At 39.4% G+C, this 18,137-nt stretch overlaps 1 protein-coding gene across 1 annotated transcript in view; it reads left to right on the plus strand.

Annotated features, from left to right (window-relative positions):
• The window catches only part of HLCS (holocarboxylase synthetase), a 124,862-nt gene extending 111,551 nt beyond the window's left edge, over nucleotides 1-13,311 (plus strand). The window contains exons 7-11 of the mRNA XM_086482280.1: nucleotides 4,206-4,273; nucleotides 5,292-5,452; nucleotides 8,599-8,713; nucleotides 12,333-12,546; nucleotides 13,061-13,311. Coding sequence (XP_086338406.1) covers nucleotides 4,206-4,273; nucleotides 5,292-5,452; nucleotides 8,599-8,713; nucleotides 12,333-12,546; nucleotides 13,061-13,232 — 730 coding nt within the window. The 3' untranslated portion in view covers nucleotides 13,233-13,311. The remainder of the gene's footprint in view (nucleotides 1-4,205; nucleotides 4,274-5,291; nucleotides 5,453-8,598; nucleotides 8,714-12,332; nucleotides 12,547-13,060) is intronic.
• Nucleotides 13,312-18,137: the final 4,826 nt, after the last annotated feature.

Here is an 18,137-nt window from a genome sequence, read left to right on the forward strand (position 1 = left end):
CCTTGCTTGTCTGGACAATGTTTCTGCATTTCTTCTTTGCGGCATTTCTCCTTGCTTCCATCTGTTTTGTACGTTCTTTTTACAGTCATGAATTCTCTTTTTAGCCAAACCAGACTTCTTGTTCATCTACTTATTTTCCTCAGTATTGTGATGGACCATTATTTTTTCTGTGGGAGGTTGTCTTTAAAGACCAGGGCTGTTGAGCTTTCTTGCCCTTCCGAGCTGCCTCTCATAAGATCCCATCTATCAGGTCCCTGAATGAACTGAATTCTGCTCTTGTGAAATCCAGGGTTTGCACTCTGTTACCTGCCTTCCTCCTTCCTCTAAGGATCCTGAACAGCACTGGATCATGGTTGCTATGGCCAAAGCTGCCACAGATTACCACCTCCCCAGTCAGCTCTCCATTGTAGCAGATCGAGTCAATCACTCTAGTCAATCAACTGATATTTGTGTTAAGAGCTTATCCCTAGCATCCCCAACAATCAGCTGAGTTCCTTGCTTCCCACTTTGTTTGCCTTTTAGTAAATAGCAGGAGATGGAAGTCTCCCATAGGAATCAGGATCTGTGATCTGCAGATGTCCTCAAGTTGCTCAAAAATACTTTTTCCACTTCCTCCTTCTGAATAGGTGGTCTGTATCAGACTTCCACCATGGTGTCATTCTTGGTGGCTTCTCCTCTGACCATGACCCAGCAGCTCTCAGTCAGTCTATTGCCTGTTTTACGGAAGACATCCCTATCTTTGAGCTCCTTCAGGTGTTCATGTTCTCATGAAAACAGGCTTCCAGGTAGGAGAGAAAGAGAGACCCAGATTAGTGCTACCAGCAAGGGGTCTGCAGCGTGGACTCAAGAGTTACCTGTTCTGCTTGGCCAGCACGCCCTCTGGCAGGTCATTCAGCACACAGAGCTTGGAATCAAGACACAGCATCATGCAGTTGAGGGCTGTGAAAAGGAGATGGAGGGCAACGGAGGAGAGTTCAGGAAAAATATTAGTAGGCACACTGCTCATTTTCAAATTGGACATAACAGACAGAAACAGTGGATATAAAGTAGTAATGCAAGTATTCAGGGCACCTTTTTGTCCAAAATAATACAAGAAACTGGTCAAAAGGCATGTTCCTTTCCATCTGACTAAAAACTGACAGGGTTTTTTATGTTGCTTTTATAATACTCTATAAGCAAGCTATTTGAGAGTGAGATTTTCAGACAAGGAACTTGAAGTGAAGGGAGAAATCTGTTCATAACTTACCCTTGTGTGCAGGAATTTCAACATCTGGAATGTAATGCTGCCTGTTGTAATACCTCTGCAATACTGTAACACAGCAGGATGCATTAATGAGAGTTTCAACCTTAAACCCACAACATCAATGAAATTTATAGTTGTCAGGCCATTAACATTATTCAAACATTTTTTGTGGTTTCAGTTCCCATTTTATGTTAACATAGGAAGAAAAGTCATTGTGTTGACTAGCCATGAAGACAGAGTCCTCCTTAGACTTGAAATTTCTATAAAGTAATTAATTATTGTTTATTACTCTTGACAGCATTCACAGTATGCACCACAGGGCATGGGGAGGGGATTTGTATTAAAAAATGCACTAGAATCTCTCTCTTAATATTTCAGCTGGTTTAATATTCTTCAATACCAAAAGTGCCTTGCTCACGTTTTGGAAAATACCACAAAAATGTTCAAAGCAAAAAAGAAAAATTTACATAAAATTCTAGTATCATCTTCTACAGTCATGTAGGTGCCATCTGATATTCTTCCTGATGGGTAAATTTGTCTTCAGATGTTTCATGTTTCCCTACTTTCCTATCTCAGTGTGGTCTTTTGACTTAACGTGTAGAGCAAGTCAGTTAAAGAGCACAAAAAAGAACAGAGAATTTCTTGAAGGAAAAAATTTCAGGGGGGAAATGTGGTGAGCAGTGTCATTAAGTCACTCTGCAGAAAAATGAAATTGTTAAATCTGCAACTGATTAAGTTGAAAGAAAAGAAGGGAAGTCACTATGTAAAAAAGTGCACGTACAGTTACTCTTTCTGGTAAGGAAAATCCAAGTTGTTTCTCCCAGAAAAAAACTGACAAGCACAAACAGTTCACAAAGCTCTGAAGTTTGGAGGGGCGGTTGTGTGGGGTTTTTTATTATCATAGGCTTCGTGGTAATTCCAGCACAATCTCAGGAAGTAGTAAAAATAAATCTATCTGTCTCTTGCTGTATCAGTCTGGGTATTAACAACTTCCCCATGTTGTGTCCGTTAAAGAATTTCTTCATGGCCTTTAAAAGTACAAACTCGGTCTCTGCATTTAATATGTTGTTACCTGCTGCCAAGCCTCTAATAGCTACATTCATATGTTCTGTTAATCATATCTCTTTGTTCTAGAAGCCTGTGTTTTGGATTCATAATTAACTTTTTTTCCTGCTCTCATTGTTTTCCTCCCATCATGGCAACACATTGACTTTTTTTGCCTATTTAAAAACAAATACGTGAATAACTGAGTAACAGAAATCAGTATATTTCGACAAAGCCTGTAATCTCTTCCTAACTGTGCTTCCAAATTTAAATTAGATTTTCATGTTGCAAAACCATGAACTTGGTGTTGTAACTGAAATCATGCTGTTCCCAGAAGACAGGGCTGAAGCCTTTTGAGCTATGGAGGATTTTCCTCCAGGTCCCAGCATAAGAAGAGGTATATTTTTTAAATTAAAGCTTGTTGGTAGATAGGTGAGCCTGGTCTCGGTGTGTAATCCATAGAATTCAAAGGAAAGAATTATTGAGCTGTATTTCACGTGAACTGGAAGGGGACGGGCAAAGAGATCTTCTGGATATCGCTCTTCAACAATGTCTCACTGACTCAGGAGTAATGTGGGAAAACATCGTGGAGCCTGTTACGGCTTCTGTCAGTTTGGGTTCAAGTATTTCTAATTTGTGAAGGCATTTGTGGTCCAGACTCTGCTTGGGCCCCCCAATAACCTCCCACTTTGATCGTCATGAAGGCAAGTCAGCCATTTGAAAGATATTCTGAAACCTTGGGGATCCTGCTTGCATTTTGCTACCGATGCGGCCCCAAGAGTTACTGAAGCCCTGCTTTTCAACCTGCGAAGCAGGAGGGATGGATAGTTCCTTAGCTTGTCGCCTGCCTACAGATGTGTCTGTGGGCGGCAGGGGACACTTCTGCTTGCAGCTGGTCCTGGCTGCCCATGGATGCCTGCTTGACTGCAGAACTTGAAACACCTTTCATACGTATCTGAAATTCAGAGGAAATAATTTTGAACGGTCCTTTTTGCTGATTTGGACTGCCCTTATCTCCAAGACAAGATTGCTTTTATACGAATGAACAACGTCATATTTGTGCTCATATTAGAAGTAGCCTTGTAGGCTATACATCACTTTCTGGGTTTACCTTGCTGGCAACATCCTGAATATCTGTTTTATCTGTTAAATAACGCTTCCTGAAAATGTGAAATGGAGGAGGATCGTAGTACAGTTGAGATCTGTTTTAAAGTGGCTTGAACGAAGTTCTCACAGCAGGGGTTTTTTTTCTTCTTTTTTTAAGTCAAGCATTGACTCATTTGGTGGTGTTAAAGTGCACTTTCTACTTATTCCCAGAGGAAAGTTAGTATTCTTTTAAGTGAAACTATTTTAAAAGCAGAACACAAGCCTAAAATAAGCCAGTGTTCTCTAGAGTTCTCAGAAGGTGTAGATTTATTTACTGTAGTTAAATCATAATTAGTTCTCAGGGGATAGTGTATCTTTTAAACTGCTTTATTGCCACCATATTGGTTTTCTAAATAATCAGAAACTGCTGCTCTTGTATTCTCTAGTATGAACAAAAATTTGCTGTAAGTAGAAACAAATGTCTAGAATTGCTAGTTGTCACTTACTGAAGATAGTGACACGCAAAAAATAAGCGCTTCAAGAAAGCGTGAAGAAATACAAAACGTATGTTATCAGAAGGCACCTTAAATGAACTATGGCTGTAACTTTTTCCAGCGTAACAGATACAGTAATGTTTTGCATTACCATTTTTCAGTTAACTTTTTTTAATATTATAATGCTTTTTGGTCAAGAATGAATGTTAACTGAAAATGGATAAATAGTAGTGCAATGTTAACATAAAATATTACCTGATATTTAAGCCTAGATTTTCATGAATGTAGCTTAGTGTTTCAGCTGATAAGAATGGGGTTTTTTTTTTACTAATTGGCAGGTTAATGTTCGAATTGCCTGAGGAGATGGGTTTAATAGCGATTGCTGTTCGACAAACACAAGGGAAAGGTGAGTAAGTTTCCTTCTATTGCTAATAATGTGTATTAAACATATGAAATAGAACATTATAATGTCACCTAGGTGCCTTTATGAGGCACATTATGACTATTTTTGATAATATAACCTATAGAATAATTGTGTTCTCTTCTCCTCCCACTTGAACTGTGCATTCAAACTCAAAACCTAAGTTAATAGAGACCAAAGTAAACATTTTCAGGATGTTTGGTGACTTTTGCAGAAATGATTTAGTGGTCTTCTAGTTTCTGCCAAAAAGTCTCCCAAGTCATGGAAACTGCCGTCACTACATTTAGTATAATACAAGTCAGACTTCCAAATCAGAACTCCTTTTTTGACTTAACTGGAACAAGACTGGGTCTTGACTTGCCTAAGATAGGGGTTTCTTGAGGCTGCAGGACCTGCCTGAACTGTCATGTGGGCTTTCTCAATCTTTTGCAGACAAATATAAGCGAGTTCTGACTCTTTCCCAGGAAGGTACTAGCACTGATTTAAAAGACATATTTTGTTTTATTAGAAGAGCACAGTGGCCTGGCCTAATAAGCTCTTCTGAGCACAGATCTACGTGAAGATCGTTACCTGGCTTTTGGTACAGATCCGGCTTGTGTCAAGTTGATTCACAATGTGGATGGATTTCTAGATGCACACAGAGCATCTTCACAAGTGGTTCTTCGCTTGAACAAAGGAAGATTTTTTTATTTTTTTTTTTTAAAAATGTGTACGTTACCAGAGACCAGGAAAATCCTGGAAGCAAGTCATTTAGGGCATTCTAGGAAACTGAGTAGCAGCATGCACATTAAACAACCTGCTGGTTTTTTACAGAAAAAGCTTTGTACTTTAACTGGTTTTCTTTCAAAATTAGTTTGGAAACTATTACAGGACTTACGGTAGATTCTTGGATGGATACTATTGAATCTTTCTGTTTTGTTATTGTCTACATTGACAAAGTGATCTTTTTTATAAATATATTTTTTTTGAGTTGAAGTTAACTTTTTCTTCTCTCCCTCCCCAGGTCGTGGTGGAAACGCTTGGCTCAGTCCCATGGGCTGTGCACTATCAACTTTACATATCGCCATTCCTCTACATTCCAACCTGGGCCAGAGAATTCCTTTTATTCAACACCTGGTGTCCTTGGCAGTGGTAGAGTCAGTTAGATCAATACCAGGATATGAGGTGTGTCATTCTAATTTATCTCAAAACTCCTGTTTCCATTTTCATGAAATTCAGGTTTTGACTATGTCTACTTCTATGTGTAGAATGACTGAATGCATAATACAGTTCTTCAGCACTAATGTAGTGGTAAACTTAGCTTTCATACACGCTTGATTATTTATGTTTTAAGAAACCTAGTATACATATGATGAATACTGTCTTTTACTGAGCTGATTAGGTATACTACACTCATTTCACTCATGATCTTATGAAACTTAAGACTCAATCTTCAGCAGTAAAGAAAATGTCAGTTTTGTTTGTCTAACAATTGAGTTAATTTGTTTTGATTTTGAAGGAGCCAGGGAAGAGGGAGGAGGGAAAAAAGAATAAAACTGACAAATCCTTTTCTGCTCTTTTTTGTTGGTGATGTTTCAGTGGTCACTTTATCCCTTTTAAAGGATTTTTCCAACCCTTGTTTAAGGTTGAAAACTGATTTCTAAAGCAAGAACTTAGGAGTATTACTCTCAAGAGGGAATCAAGTGTCCTGTCATCAGTATTAAAATGAAGAACCAGTCTTCTTCATCACCTCATATATCTCCTTTTTAATGTTACCATTTCCTAATATTTGCTAACTATAAAACCTTGGTATTTTACAGAAGTAGTTAACTAAAGCATATGTTTCCTATATTACAGAAAATCAATGACTTATACACATTTACACATGAACTTTATTATAGTGGCACCCAGTAGCTTTGCTGTAGTTTAGGGTCTGTCAGCCTTTCTATTAAAACCTTCTAACTTCAGTGCTTCATAACTTGACTATAAAAACAAAACGCTTCAGGCTAAAATTTACAATATAAAATACTTGGCTAGAGTGAATAATTTAACCATTTAAAATAGAAGGGACAAGAGTTAGTTTTATAAAATATGAGTCTTGACTGGGGAAGGAGTTAATTTATGAATGGAGGTGGGTTTGCTTCTGTACACTTACGCTGGTATACTGTGGCATTTTTTATTTTATTCTGTTCAAGAGGAAAAAGGTGACTGAAGTACTAAATATTAATATAAAAATAGTATATATCAATAATACATGTACTGGACATAGCACGTGTCCAATACGTAGCTTGCCAGGACCAAGACAAAGCTACTGAATCTCTTTGATAGTACATCCACCCTAGACAATGGGCGAAACCAGTGTTAAGGGTCTGCTCTAAAATATGTTAAAGCAAGGAAATTCAAAGATTTATCGGAAACAGAATGCTTAAATTTCCCCTTTAGACTGAGGTAATGCAGGGCTTTTCTTTATATCAGCTGAACACCCATGCCATGCAAACTGCAGTAGCTGCAAACAGTGGGCTAATCTATAGATGAGGTTTCATTCTCTCCTCCAAATTTCCATACCTCTGTGAAGATATGTCAGAATCTTAGTAATACTTTAACACACTGTAATGTCGACAGCTCGCCATGCTCAAGGTCCATTTCAGGATTTCCATTCAAAAATCTGAAATACCTGTGTCTCAGTTATCAGCCAGTCATCATTTTTAGGGTTGCCACAAATGTTGACTATGCTAAACAGGCAGCAACTGAGGCCTTTGTTCTAGGTCCTCATGGAGAAAATATGACTGCTCAGTTTTTCAGCTTCGAACTCTGGAAGTTTTACTGTCAGATGTTAGTGCTGCAGGTGCAAATGGGCCTTATGCTAAAAGGAGAATGCTTTGCTCTTCCATTCTGAGAACGGCAGACATCTCTCTCTAGTAAGGGAAGATAAGAACATGCTCCAATTCCAGGATATTTTGTGGCACCCATCATTTCTTTGACACGCGGATAGTTACGCAGTACCTTGTCACTCTATTTTGTGGCAAAATCTCTGCTGTGTAGTTTATGTCATGAGAATACCCAGCTGACTTGGTCGTTCTTCATGCTTGCTGTCCCTTCAGTTGCAGAGGTAGTGTCTGGGGTTGTACAAGTGTAAGTTTTCCTTAAGTAAGGTCTACTGAATAGCTCTTTAGAAGATCTCTTAACGCAGATAATACAGTTTAACTGAGTCATACTTCACGTGTCTCAAGAGTCTTCTGTAAATCTTTTCCCAGTGCAAAGAGTCAAGTTGTTCTCCATAATGAATATAAATTGGTGATACTCTCTCTTAGAATGCTTTGATAGCAAAATCAGGTAGTATTTCCTGTCAATGTACGTGTAATGGACTCCTCTCTGGCCTTTAAATCTGCCAGGAAAGTAGACATGGGCCCAGGTGCAGTTTTCACACATCCTGTAAAGGGATTTCATAATCTACAATAGGAGGGAATGCGACTCTTGTAGTCCTGGAGCACCTCCCATAATTTGCCTCTGGGGATACAGTCATATGCAGTTTTTCAAACTACAGGAAGCACATTTGCTTTCTTTTTGTGTTTAAGTAGCCGGTGCAAAGTTCAGTTCAGTTCTGTGGTTTCAACAAAAACTTCTCTATTGCGCTGGAACGGTGTCACACAGCACAGTTTGTGTTTCCAGCTCCATGGTGTTGCTCGAGCGTAGCTGCCGAAAGCGTGAATATATTTAGGACGTTACTGAAGTATTTACATAGTTGTGAACTGGAATTTCTCCTGTCTGCTAAATTTCCTTTCTGAAATTCAAGATGTCGTTGTCTCTTTGTCTGGTTTCTGCAAGGATCCTCAAATACAGTGTTGATGTTATTCTGGGCTTACCTTGGTTGTTTATCAGCGGTGAGCTGCAGTGGCTGCCACAGTTTGCATCTTTCTTGAATAGATCTTTTGAATCTTTAATAGGCAGTCGTGGATGAAGGACATGAGTTCTATAAAACCTCACAATTTCAAGACTGAAATTCTCTGGTATCTTTAGTCTGCCCTTTGGTCGGAGCCTTTATTATCTGCCGTAATTGCCGGGGGGGGGGGGGGGGAGTTAATAAATAGAAACTTGTCTCTGACAGCTGCCAACCTCCTTAGTAAACCTTGTAACCATGTTGCTATGGCTTTTTCGGTAATGCTTGTGGAGCACTTATATAGGTTCTCATTCTGAAGAGCAATTGACAGTATCATGTTTGGTGTGGCAAAGAGGTGCAGGAAATATGAAATACAGAGTTGTGAATGAGCCATATTCTTATAGAGAGTATTGAAGAGCAAAGTATTTCTAAATGTATGTTTTTGTTTCTTTAGGATATTGATCTGCGAGTAAAATGGCCAAATGATATTTACTACAGCGATCTTATTAAGCTTGGTGGAGTTCTGGTAACCTCTACACTTATTGAAACAACATTTCATATACTTATTGGTAAATGTCTATTTTCAAGCTTTTCTGTATTTTTTTTTCTGAAGAAATTTGTTATTAATGTCTTTATGAGTTCAAATGATAAGGACAAGAACAAATAATGACAGCAGGCATAAGGAAATAAAGCACAATATTAAATCAAGAGGAAGCACAAAAAGTAAATGTTTTCATTCTTTTTAATAATTCCATATGCTTGACAAGGAAAACATGAGTGCAAGCATCTGGGCTGATGTAGTGGAGTTCAAAGAAAGAGCATTACAGGAGAGAGGAAAAATGTCCTCCTTGATCTATTGCAAAACTAGTAGAATATACTGAAAAATGTATCTATTTTTTCCAATTTTCTTTTTTTTTGCAACATGACAAATAGTTAAATAAAGAACATACTTTTTAGAACAGGAGAAAAAGGGCTGAGTACACACAGTAATGTTCATAGTTTCAAAATTTGTTCGTAATTTGTTTTTGTTGATAACCTTACTAGAAACTGGGAAATTGCTGGCGAAGCAGCACTGAAGTAATGACTTGATTAATTAATCACTTTATTCAGTTCTCTCAAAAAATAAAATTGGCAAGTTAGTTGGGAAGGCTGGATTAGGAAGCAAAGGATGACAGTCTGTTCGTTGTCAAGACAAACAGTCTACCCGGAAAGCTGGTTCCAAAAAGGTAACACAGCCAATCTCAGGAAGGCTGCACATGTATTTTCCAGCAAGTCATAGTGCTGTAACAGGGGAAGGCATTTAGGTGCAAAAATAAGTATTGAGATGTTTTTATCATTTCAAGGCTGCTAATCATCCTGCTATTTGTAAGGAAAATTTTTCCCCTAACCAGCAGCAGCACAGATCTGTCAGGCATGCGTAGCAAACTGCCAGCAGATCTCTGAGTTCAGGTACCAAAAATAATTATCTCTACTCTGTCTAAAAAAATAAATGGAAGTTCTTTAGCAAGTCTAAAAGATTAAAGAAGAAGATCATAAGATTTGGTTTATATTTGAATGTAGCACAGTAGGTAAGTAACATAATTTTGTGAAGATAGTGTGGGCATGATATCGTTTCTGTCAAGGTGATGTAAATTTTAAGGTGCGAACAAGCAAACCAGTTGAAGTAGTCATCACCTCCTTCTGTGAAATGAGCCCAGCCATTAAATTTTCTGTTCAATTGCTATATACTCATTTTGTAAATAATCTTCATGTACAGAATAGAAGTTGCACCGAGACACTTAAGAACTCTCTCAGTGCTCCGTCCACCATTTACTGCTTCCGTGTGTTTTTCCAGAGCCTGTTAACACAAGAAAAGCAAAAATGGCTCCAAAAATAGTTCATCTTGTCAAATATCTCTTTGCACACCATATATTTATTTTGGGCCTTGTGTTTCTCACCCGAAACATCAAAACATTCAAATTGAAATGCAAACTTTCTGTATGCCTTCTCTCTGATGTCCACAGGAGTCATCTTGGTGGTGATGGGTCTGAGGTACATACAAAGGTGTACATTTTCATCAACTTTCTTTCACTTGCAAGCTTCTAAGATTGAATCTCACCTCCCACATACTAGTTCAAGGATCTTTTCCATCGTGTCAGTGATGTATGTCACTGAGGGTGGTAGGGGTGACTCATGACATCTAACTTCTTGTGTTAGTGATAGCAATGAGATAAACGTCCACAACAGGAAAGGTAAGCCAGATGCTTCATCCGCTTTCTACTGTATCCCATGTATGAGGGTAATGATCAAAATCAAAAATCATCTACATGGCTTCACTGCTCTGAGAAGTACCTCAGAAGAATAAGGTGAAAGACAAACCTGCCTTTTCACCCATCCCGTGTGCTCAAGGCCTCACAGATGACGCAGTTCATTTTTCATACTTCTAAACATGCGAGTTTGAATTTTTTTTTTTTTTTTAAGCGTTCAATGGTTGCAATACTTTTGGAAGAAGAGTTCTGCAGAAGAATATACTTTATTAATGTAAGGGCCAGACTCAGAACAGACGTAGGTAGCCAAACACGAGTGGAATGCAAGGGACAGCCAACGTGCTTGACCTGCAAAAGCTCTGTCTGCCTCTGTGTGCAGCTAAGGCGTGTCCGAACCATGCACGCAGATACTGGAGGGCTGGGCTAGCTCTAGAACTGGAAGATGTGTTAGCCACATCAGCACACTGCGAGATCAGTGCTAAATGTTCAGTTTTCGCTCTTCACACATGGGCAATGCAGAGATGCCCCAAGAGTCTCAAGCACCTAACATTTTTCAAATTAGCTGCCTACATTTTTGTCACCTCGTTTATCCCCAGATGCTCCTGCCTCGGCTGAGCTCGTCATCTCAGTATGTCTCTTGTATCTCTTTCAATTTTTGGATTGCTGAGTAGTGATTTCCAGACCTACAAGCCTGAGTGCGCTGAGCCTGCAGCTGGACTCCAAGGCCCTGTTATGCACCCTGACAGTACCAGTCACGGCTTAACGGCCACGGTCACTCTGTCTTCGCCGATCCTGTATTTGGGTGTAGACGGCTGAGTTGGGGTTTGCTGGCATGGCACGTTATGTTTTCCAGTTCGTTTTCCTTTGTCTCTTTCCGATAATACATTTTGCCTCATTCCCATAGGATCGATATATCGGTACTGGTACCACTGTGGCTTTCTTTGCATGCATTCTCTGACTAGTTAAAAGTCAAAAACTCCTTTTCACTGAAGAGATCCTTCTTCTCATAGTTAATATGAATTGCTTCCGTATAGGAATAGTCTCATTAATAGCAAATTTACAAAACAGTGCATCTAGACCTTCTTGCAGATGGAGGTGTATCATGTCTAAACCTGACTGACAGACAGGGGTCTTATCCCAAATGTCTGAGGAAAGAAAAATCCACATTATTAGGAGAAAAAATAAACAGGTAATACAATATATTTCTTTACATCCCTCAAAGCCTGTTTCAGCAGGCTGCAAAAAAGGCCCCAAGAGCCATATTCAAATAAGAAAGGCATTCTGCCAACGTTATTCTAGCTGGAGAAATCTCAGTGAGAGACTTGAGGCTTCTAAAGGATATGCTGTGGTAAGATAGATTAAGCAAACTGGAGTCTTACACGGCAAAGGTAAATCTTTGGGGCTTTTTGGAGCAAGCCAAACAAGGCGTATCAGCTGAGTGAAAAAGCTTAATTTTCAGAAAATGCAATCAGCTAACTGTAGTAAACAGAAAGGTCTCTTAACTGAATTTTAGACTGAAGGAGAAAACTCCATCTTAGAGTATGATCGATGGTTTAATCTCAGTTAGCTAATGACCTGTCGGCTTCCAAGTAGGAAGAGAATTTCTCACTTTGATGTTATTGTACCCAACATGCAAGTTACCACTTACTGTCTTCCTAACCCTCATGGACAGCATGGTGTGTTGTTGAAAGACTGCACTGGATTTGCTTCTACAATTCTGAGGAAGCATTTTAAGAGCAAGGAAGAAGTAAAATCTGGACTGAGGTTTGTAATTACACAAGTAGGAAGAGTCAAAGGTGTCAGAGACTGAAGGAAAACAGCTGCTGGAAACATCCTTAGAGATAATTGTATCAAGCAGTTGAATAAAGTACAGACCTTCTGGCGGTAAGAAAGTGTTTATATTTACAGATCCTGTTCTCTTCTTTTGATTTGTCTTCTCCAGGCTTTGGATTTAATGTGAACAACAGCAACCCCACCATATGCATCAATGATCTCATCGCAAAGTTTAATAAGAAAGAGGGGACAAAGCTGAAGCCTTTGGCTGCAGACTGTCTTATTGCAAGAACTGTAACTGTGCTGGAGAGGCTTATTGATATTTTTCAGGAGAAAGGGCCCAACGGAGTCCTTCCCCGTTACTACAAGTACTGGATACACAGGTAAGTATAATGTTCTTCTCAAACTTACTTTTAAGAGAGTTGGAAAGAACTCATAGATATTTTGGCTTTTTGTACTTTTCTACTAGATTGCCTTTAATACTAGTCACTTAATTAGAATATACTCCCAAGTAGGATATAATTTTTTAAGGGAGAATAAAAATAGCACATAGAAAAATGGCTGGACTAGCATGAGACAAAGAATGTTTCTGGGTATTTTACATGTATCGTCTCAAAACAAAGGGAATTGGGAATGATTTGTTTAGCTAGTGATGAAGCTGCTGTACTTACGTCTTTTATAAAAAAAATAGACTGTTTGGATAAACTCCAACTCTGTTAATTCCAGAGAAAGAAATTAAAGCAGGTAGAAAATGCTACTGAAAGTCATTCTCTGTAAAGAACCATTGAAATGGAAAATAAAAATATTCTGCAAGACATTAGTCCTCTAAGCTATTTTTTATTGTTTGTGTAGTGCCCACCAATCGATTCCTAACCGTCCGGTTCTCTTTATTTGCAGTGGCAAGCAAGTCCGTCTCCACGATGAGGAGGGCCCGATGGCATGGATAGTCGGGATAGATGATTATGGATTCCTTCAAGTTCACGAAGAAGGCAAGGGTGTAGAGTCTGTGCACCCAGACGGCAATTCTTTTGACATGCTGAGAAACCTCATAGTCCCAAAGCATCAATAGTCCTCAGGGCTCACAGCGCAAAGGGAGGCTCTTTAGTATTTGGCACCAAGCAGCTAAATTTGCTTAAAGGTGGGAAGGGTAGTTGATAGCTTGATTTTCTTTTCTTCTGATTTTCTGTTAACTTTGTTCTTTGATATAGTTAGGAAGAGGTAGTTATCTTATTGCTGAAGGCCTTTATTCTTTTGTATTAACTTCAAAACACATCTATGTTGCCATTCTTTGTAAGCATCTATTCTTTAAAAGGAGCCTGATTGCAAAGGAATACTTTGCAACAAACAGAACTTTCTCTTCATTTACGCGCTGTATTTGAGAAACTGAAGTGGCTAAATATTTCCTTTTGGTGTCTCTGTTTTTATTGTACTTTAGCACAACGCAATACAATATTTACCTTTTCACTATGGTTTTTTAAACTAAATTCTGGTTTGTGCATTGTCCGCAGTGGAAACAGCTGGAAGAGCTCATCATGTGTTTCTGCATTACTGGGGTTACCACTGTGTTTAAATTCAGGTCTAAGCGTAGAGCTTGCTGATCTGGTTCTCCTCCACATGGGCCTGTACAACAGTTTACCATCCTGTGCTTTGGTCTCAGGTTTGCAACTCTCTCGTGGCTGCCTCGAGTTTTTGGGCAGTTTTCCATCAGCACTTGAGAACTGTGGTTGGTTATCGAAGTTATTTTTTCTCTGCTCTTCTTAGTCAGTTGGATCCAAGTAAATCATCTCATATCTCCTTTGAATTATAGTCTTCCAAGAGGCTTTAGGCCCCTTGAGAATAGCCCACTGGAGTAGCGTATCACCTAGTTGCAATCTTCTTTACCAGGTTATTGTAGTGTTCCATGTCAGGAGAGGGAATTCCTAAGTAGTTTAGAATTTAACAGTAATTCTATTGTAATAGCAGTGAAGTTAAGCAAATAAATAAAGTGCCCAGCTCGTAAAATCCCTGCCGTAAACAACCACTACAGTGAAGAGGAGAAAACATGCAGTTAACCTGCATCCAAATGCTCTTCCTTTGTTTCTGTGGTCACCCCCTTTCCCAAAGCAGGGCATCTGGTTTTGCTACTAACCATTAGAAGTAAGAGGTTTAACATCTGCTGACCTGAAAGTACTTGCTCTGGGGGCTGGCTGCACAGTTCCAGGTAAGGTGTGACAGGTCGGTCATGACTGGAGGGCACCGTGAGGCAGGCACGCGGGAGCTTCCGCGCGGTGGTGGCTTGTTGGGTTTTTCTCTCGGGCAAGGCGAATTTGCACCAGGAGGCTTGGCCACCACAGCACTTGAAACAGTTCTCTGCAGATGAAAAGTTTGTCATAGGTGTGACGTGGCCAGCTTCATTTCCTCAAGTAGGCAGCACTGCTTATTATGTTACCTTGTCCCTACTGAAGGTGGATTAGTCAAATTGGTTTTCACAAAGGACTTCTGTCTACTAGCCAGAAATGGGGTTTTTAGGTTAAAGTTCACCTCATAAACAATCTGAACATGGTAGTAGATTGTTTCAGTTACAAAGCCAAGAAGTCTTAAAACAAGGAAACTAGTCTGTAATGGTAATTTAGAGTAATCCTCACATATTAGGGTTTAGGTGGTTTGGCAGCAAGTGCTAGAAATTAAGTTGTCCCTATTACATTTAGTATTTTATGCTCCATATCACAGTAGATTTGTCTGTGTGCCCAGTTGTCCATACCCTGCTGTTTTGTTTTCCCCCATGATCCGCATCGTGTGAGAGTCCAGACCCATATTTCATAGAACAGTGGAGTGTAGACAGCTGTTAATTGGCACAGTTAAAATGATACACATGAACACCCGTTTTTGCTTTTTCCCACCAGATGCTTTCAAAACTGCTTTGGACTGTTAATTTTTGGCAACAACCTTTATTTCAGAATCAAATATTGATGCATATTATAGTCAAATGAAACTTGAGTCTGAGTTAATAAAGTTCAAATAAAAAGAAGAAACCATTTATATATTCTTGTATAAAAATATACGTGTGCGTTCATATGCACACTCTCATCGTCCTCGTGCAGCTTCACTTCTTTTCTACCTTTTCCTTCAGGCAGCCAATGGGCAGCGCATGCTGCTGCAGGTCAGCTGTGGAAAGCAGAGCTCTGGGACTGTTTTTCCAACCACAGAGTTTTACAAAAGTTTAGATCTGTAGCTCAATCCGACATTTGTAGCTAAAACACTGTCTCTGTTGGTGCTGTAGGGTGTGCCTGTAGGAAGCACCTTGATTTCGCTCGTATTCCAGATAGACTGCTGAGTGCCTGGAGAGATTCCTGTTAACGACCAAGTCACGCATCAGGTTTTGACTTGAATTGCTTCTTTAATATGTGCTGTCCCTTCGGTGGGGGCAATACTGTAACAGAGTGTTGGGGGGGAATGGTAAAACATGTTCCTGTGTGAAGGGCAGAATGGACCTGCAGACCTTCACTCAGCGACACTACCACAGCGTCTGAGCAGCAGGCAGATGGATTTTTTGATAGTTAAATGCTGCAATATTTCCTGGTTGCTGTTGTTGCTTTTGGATTTCTTCATAACCTTCTTAATGAAAAGCCTGTTCTGTTCTCACTTTGAGTTGCAAGATTATTCTGAATTATTTTTTTTTTTGCGTTGGAAAGAAACTGAGCGTTGAACTTCCTTTCAGCAAATGAGAGCTGACCAAGGGTGGAGGTGTCGGAGCATAGGTGGGTGCCGTGGGAGCGAACCGCTTTGCCTCTGCTCTTTAGTGGCCTGTTCTGAGGAAGCAGCCCTGAGTTGGATGAAGCATTTGGTTAGAAACCTGACCCTTCCTTCAGGAGAACAAAAGAACATCACAAAGGAAATTGCCGTTGCATAACGAGCAGCTGCATCAGGTCCTTCCGACTGGCCGCCGTTCCCGTCGAGAACGCCCGCGAACCTCCTGCCCCACCCTCACCTGAAGGCAGGTGGGGGGCGCAGCCAGCAGCCGTACTCTGTTTGTGCCCGGCTTGGCACACCCAGAAAGCCACAACATTTTTGTATGAAAATCGTTGTTGTTATTGTTCCTTATGTAGGGCAGACAGATGTGGTGTAGAGTGTCTCGGGAGACTCTCCCTGGTACGGAGAGAATGAGACAACTCCAGATCCAGCAGTAATGTTTTGTTTCATTCAACTGTCTCGATTAGTAAAACACCTCTTTCATTGTGAGGCTGATGTCATATCTTAAACTATTTTCTTGATGAAGTGCTTTCTAAAAACGTTTATTACAGTGTCTATATTTCTGTGACTTCATTTTTTTCCTCCAGGACTCCGTTGTACCATTTCTCATTACACATTGTGAAAATATTTGTAGAGATTGTTTATTGATAGGAAAACTTCTGCCGAGCAGGCTGGGGGCATTGGCACGTGTCTGCGTTCAGGAGGAGTAAATGGGTTGTGTCCAGTCGGCACCAATGCTGTTTCCAAAGATTTGAAAAAGTAATAATGTACTTGCCGTTTAAGAGTTCGAGCAGTACATCTCACTTCTAGTAAAAGGTTTTATAAGACTTCAGAGCATTTTTTTTAAATCTATCCAACAAATACAGTCTACTTCAAGGGCTATTACCTAGAAATAATATTAAAGCATTTAATTTGTTGCTGCTGCTTCGTTGTACAACAATTTTTTTTATTTCTTTACTTTTTCTGATTCAGCTACAAGGCATCAGCAGTCTAAAAAAAATACTCTCTGCCGCTACTTTGGAATACACAGTAGCTCTATAGAAAAAAATAAATTGAAGTACAGCTTAATACCTGTCATGAAGGAGGTTTGTGCCGCCAAGAGCTGATTCCTGGGGGTAACTGGTTTGATGAAAGCATTTGCATGCGTAAGTTACTGCAGTGCCGCACCGCACTGATCAGACACCAAAGAAATTAAATCTGGACTGAGGAAAGAACAGAGGTCAAAAACTGCTGGCGTGCCGCAGGCTGCGGTCGTGTAACACACAGCTGAGAAAAAAGAACTGCAGGGAGGAATTGTAAACTGATGTCGTGTGCGAGCGTCTTGCATTCGCGCGATTCATTAGTGATTCTGTGTTATTTCCAGTTCTCCAAGAGTCTCCCTTTAAAATGCAACATGGCTAAAATACAATAAATTTTTAAAAAATCCTTGTATTTTATAGTACATTAACTGTCAAATATATTACAATGAAAATAAATTTTCAAATATGCAACGTTATTCTCTGTGAAATCCTGTGTTTTGTAGTAAAAAAAGAAATCCAGCTCACTTTTTTCTTTGGCTACAGGATTTTATTAACATTTTAACAGTTTTGTTTTACATAATAAATAAGCAAAAATGCTTTACATTTTGAGGGAATACATATATAATTCTGAGCACTAATAGGTTGTTTGGTTTGCGTGCTTTTTCACCTACATTTGCCAAATAGCTTTTATCTGCATCATATAAAAAAAGCAAAATCTAATGTTCAGGGGAAAAATTGAATAATAACATTTTCTCTGTGTTGTTTTTGAAGCATGACTGAAATGTTGAAAAAAATACTTGTCGTATTTTGTGATTTTTTTAGAGAAATACAGGTATTCTGGCAGGTTTCCCATTCACTTGCATTTTGTCTCAGCGATACATTCTCCAATCTTACCCTTACTGTCCAATGTGCTTAATTTCATTAAATTACTTCAATACCCTCGTTCAGCTTACAGGACTGCTGCGACCTGGAGAGGTGTCTATTCCCTTATCACTTTATTTACGTTGCGGTGTTTCTGTTATTAATAGGAAAGAAACTTTGAGACCTTGGTGTGGGATTAACATTTCCAACTTTACATTTTGGTAAAATATCCCCTCTCTCACTCTCCACATCATTCACTTGCTCAGTCTGAGCTCCCATAAGAGTTAAAATCCTGTCAAGTCGCACGGCAAAGGTATCTGTAGTGGCTCAGACAAGTACAGTAGAGAGAAATGAGGTTATTTTTC

This window comes from Leptosomus discolor, chromosome 1, assembly GCF_034619465.1.
Source record: "Leptosomus discolor isolate bLepDis1 chromosome 1, bLepDis1.hap2, whole genome shotgun sequence".
In the NCBI taxonomy this organism is placed as follows: Eukaryota; Metazoa; Chordata; class Aves; order Leptosomiformes; family Leptosomidae; genus Leptosomus; species Leptosomus discolor.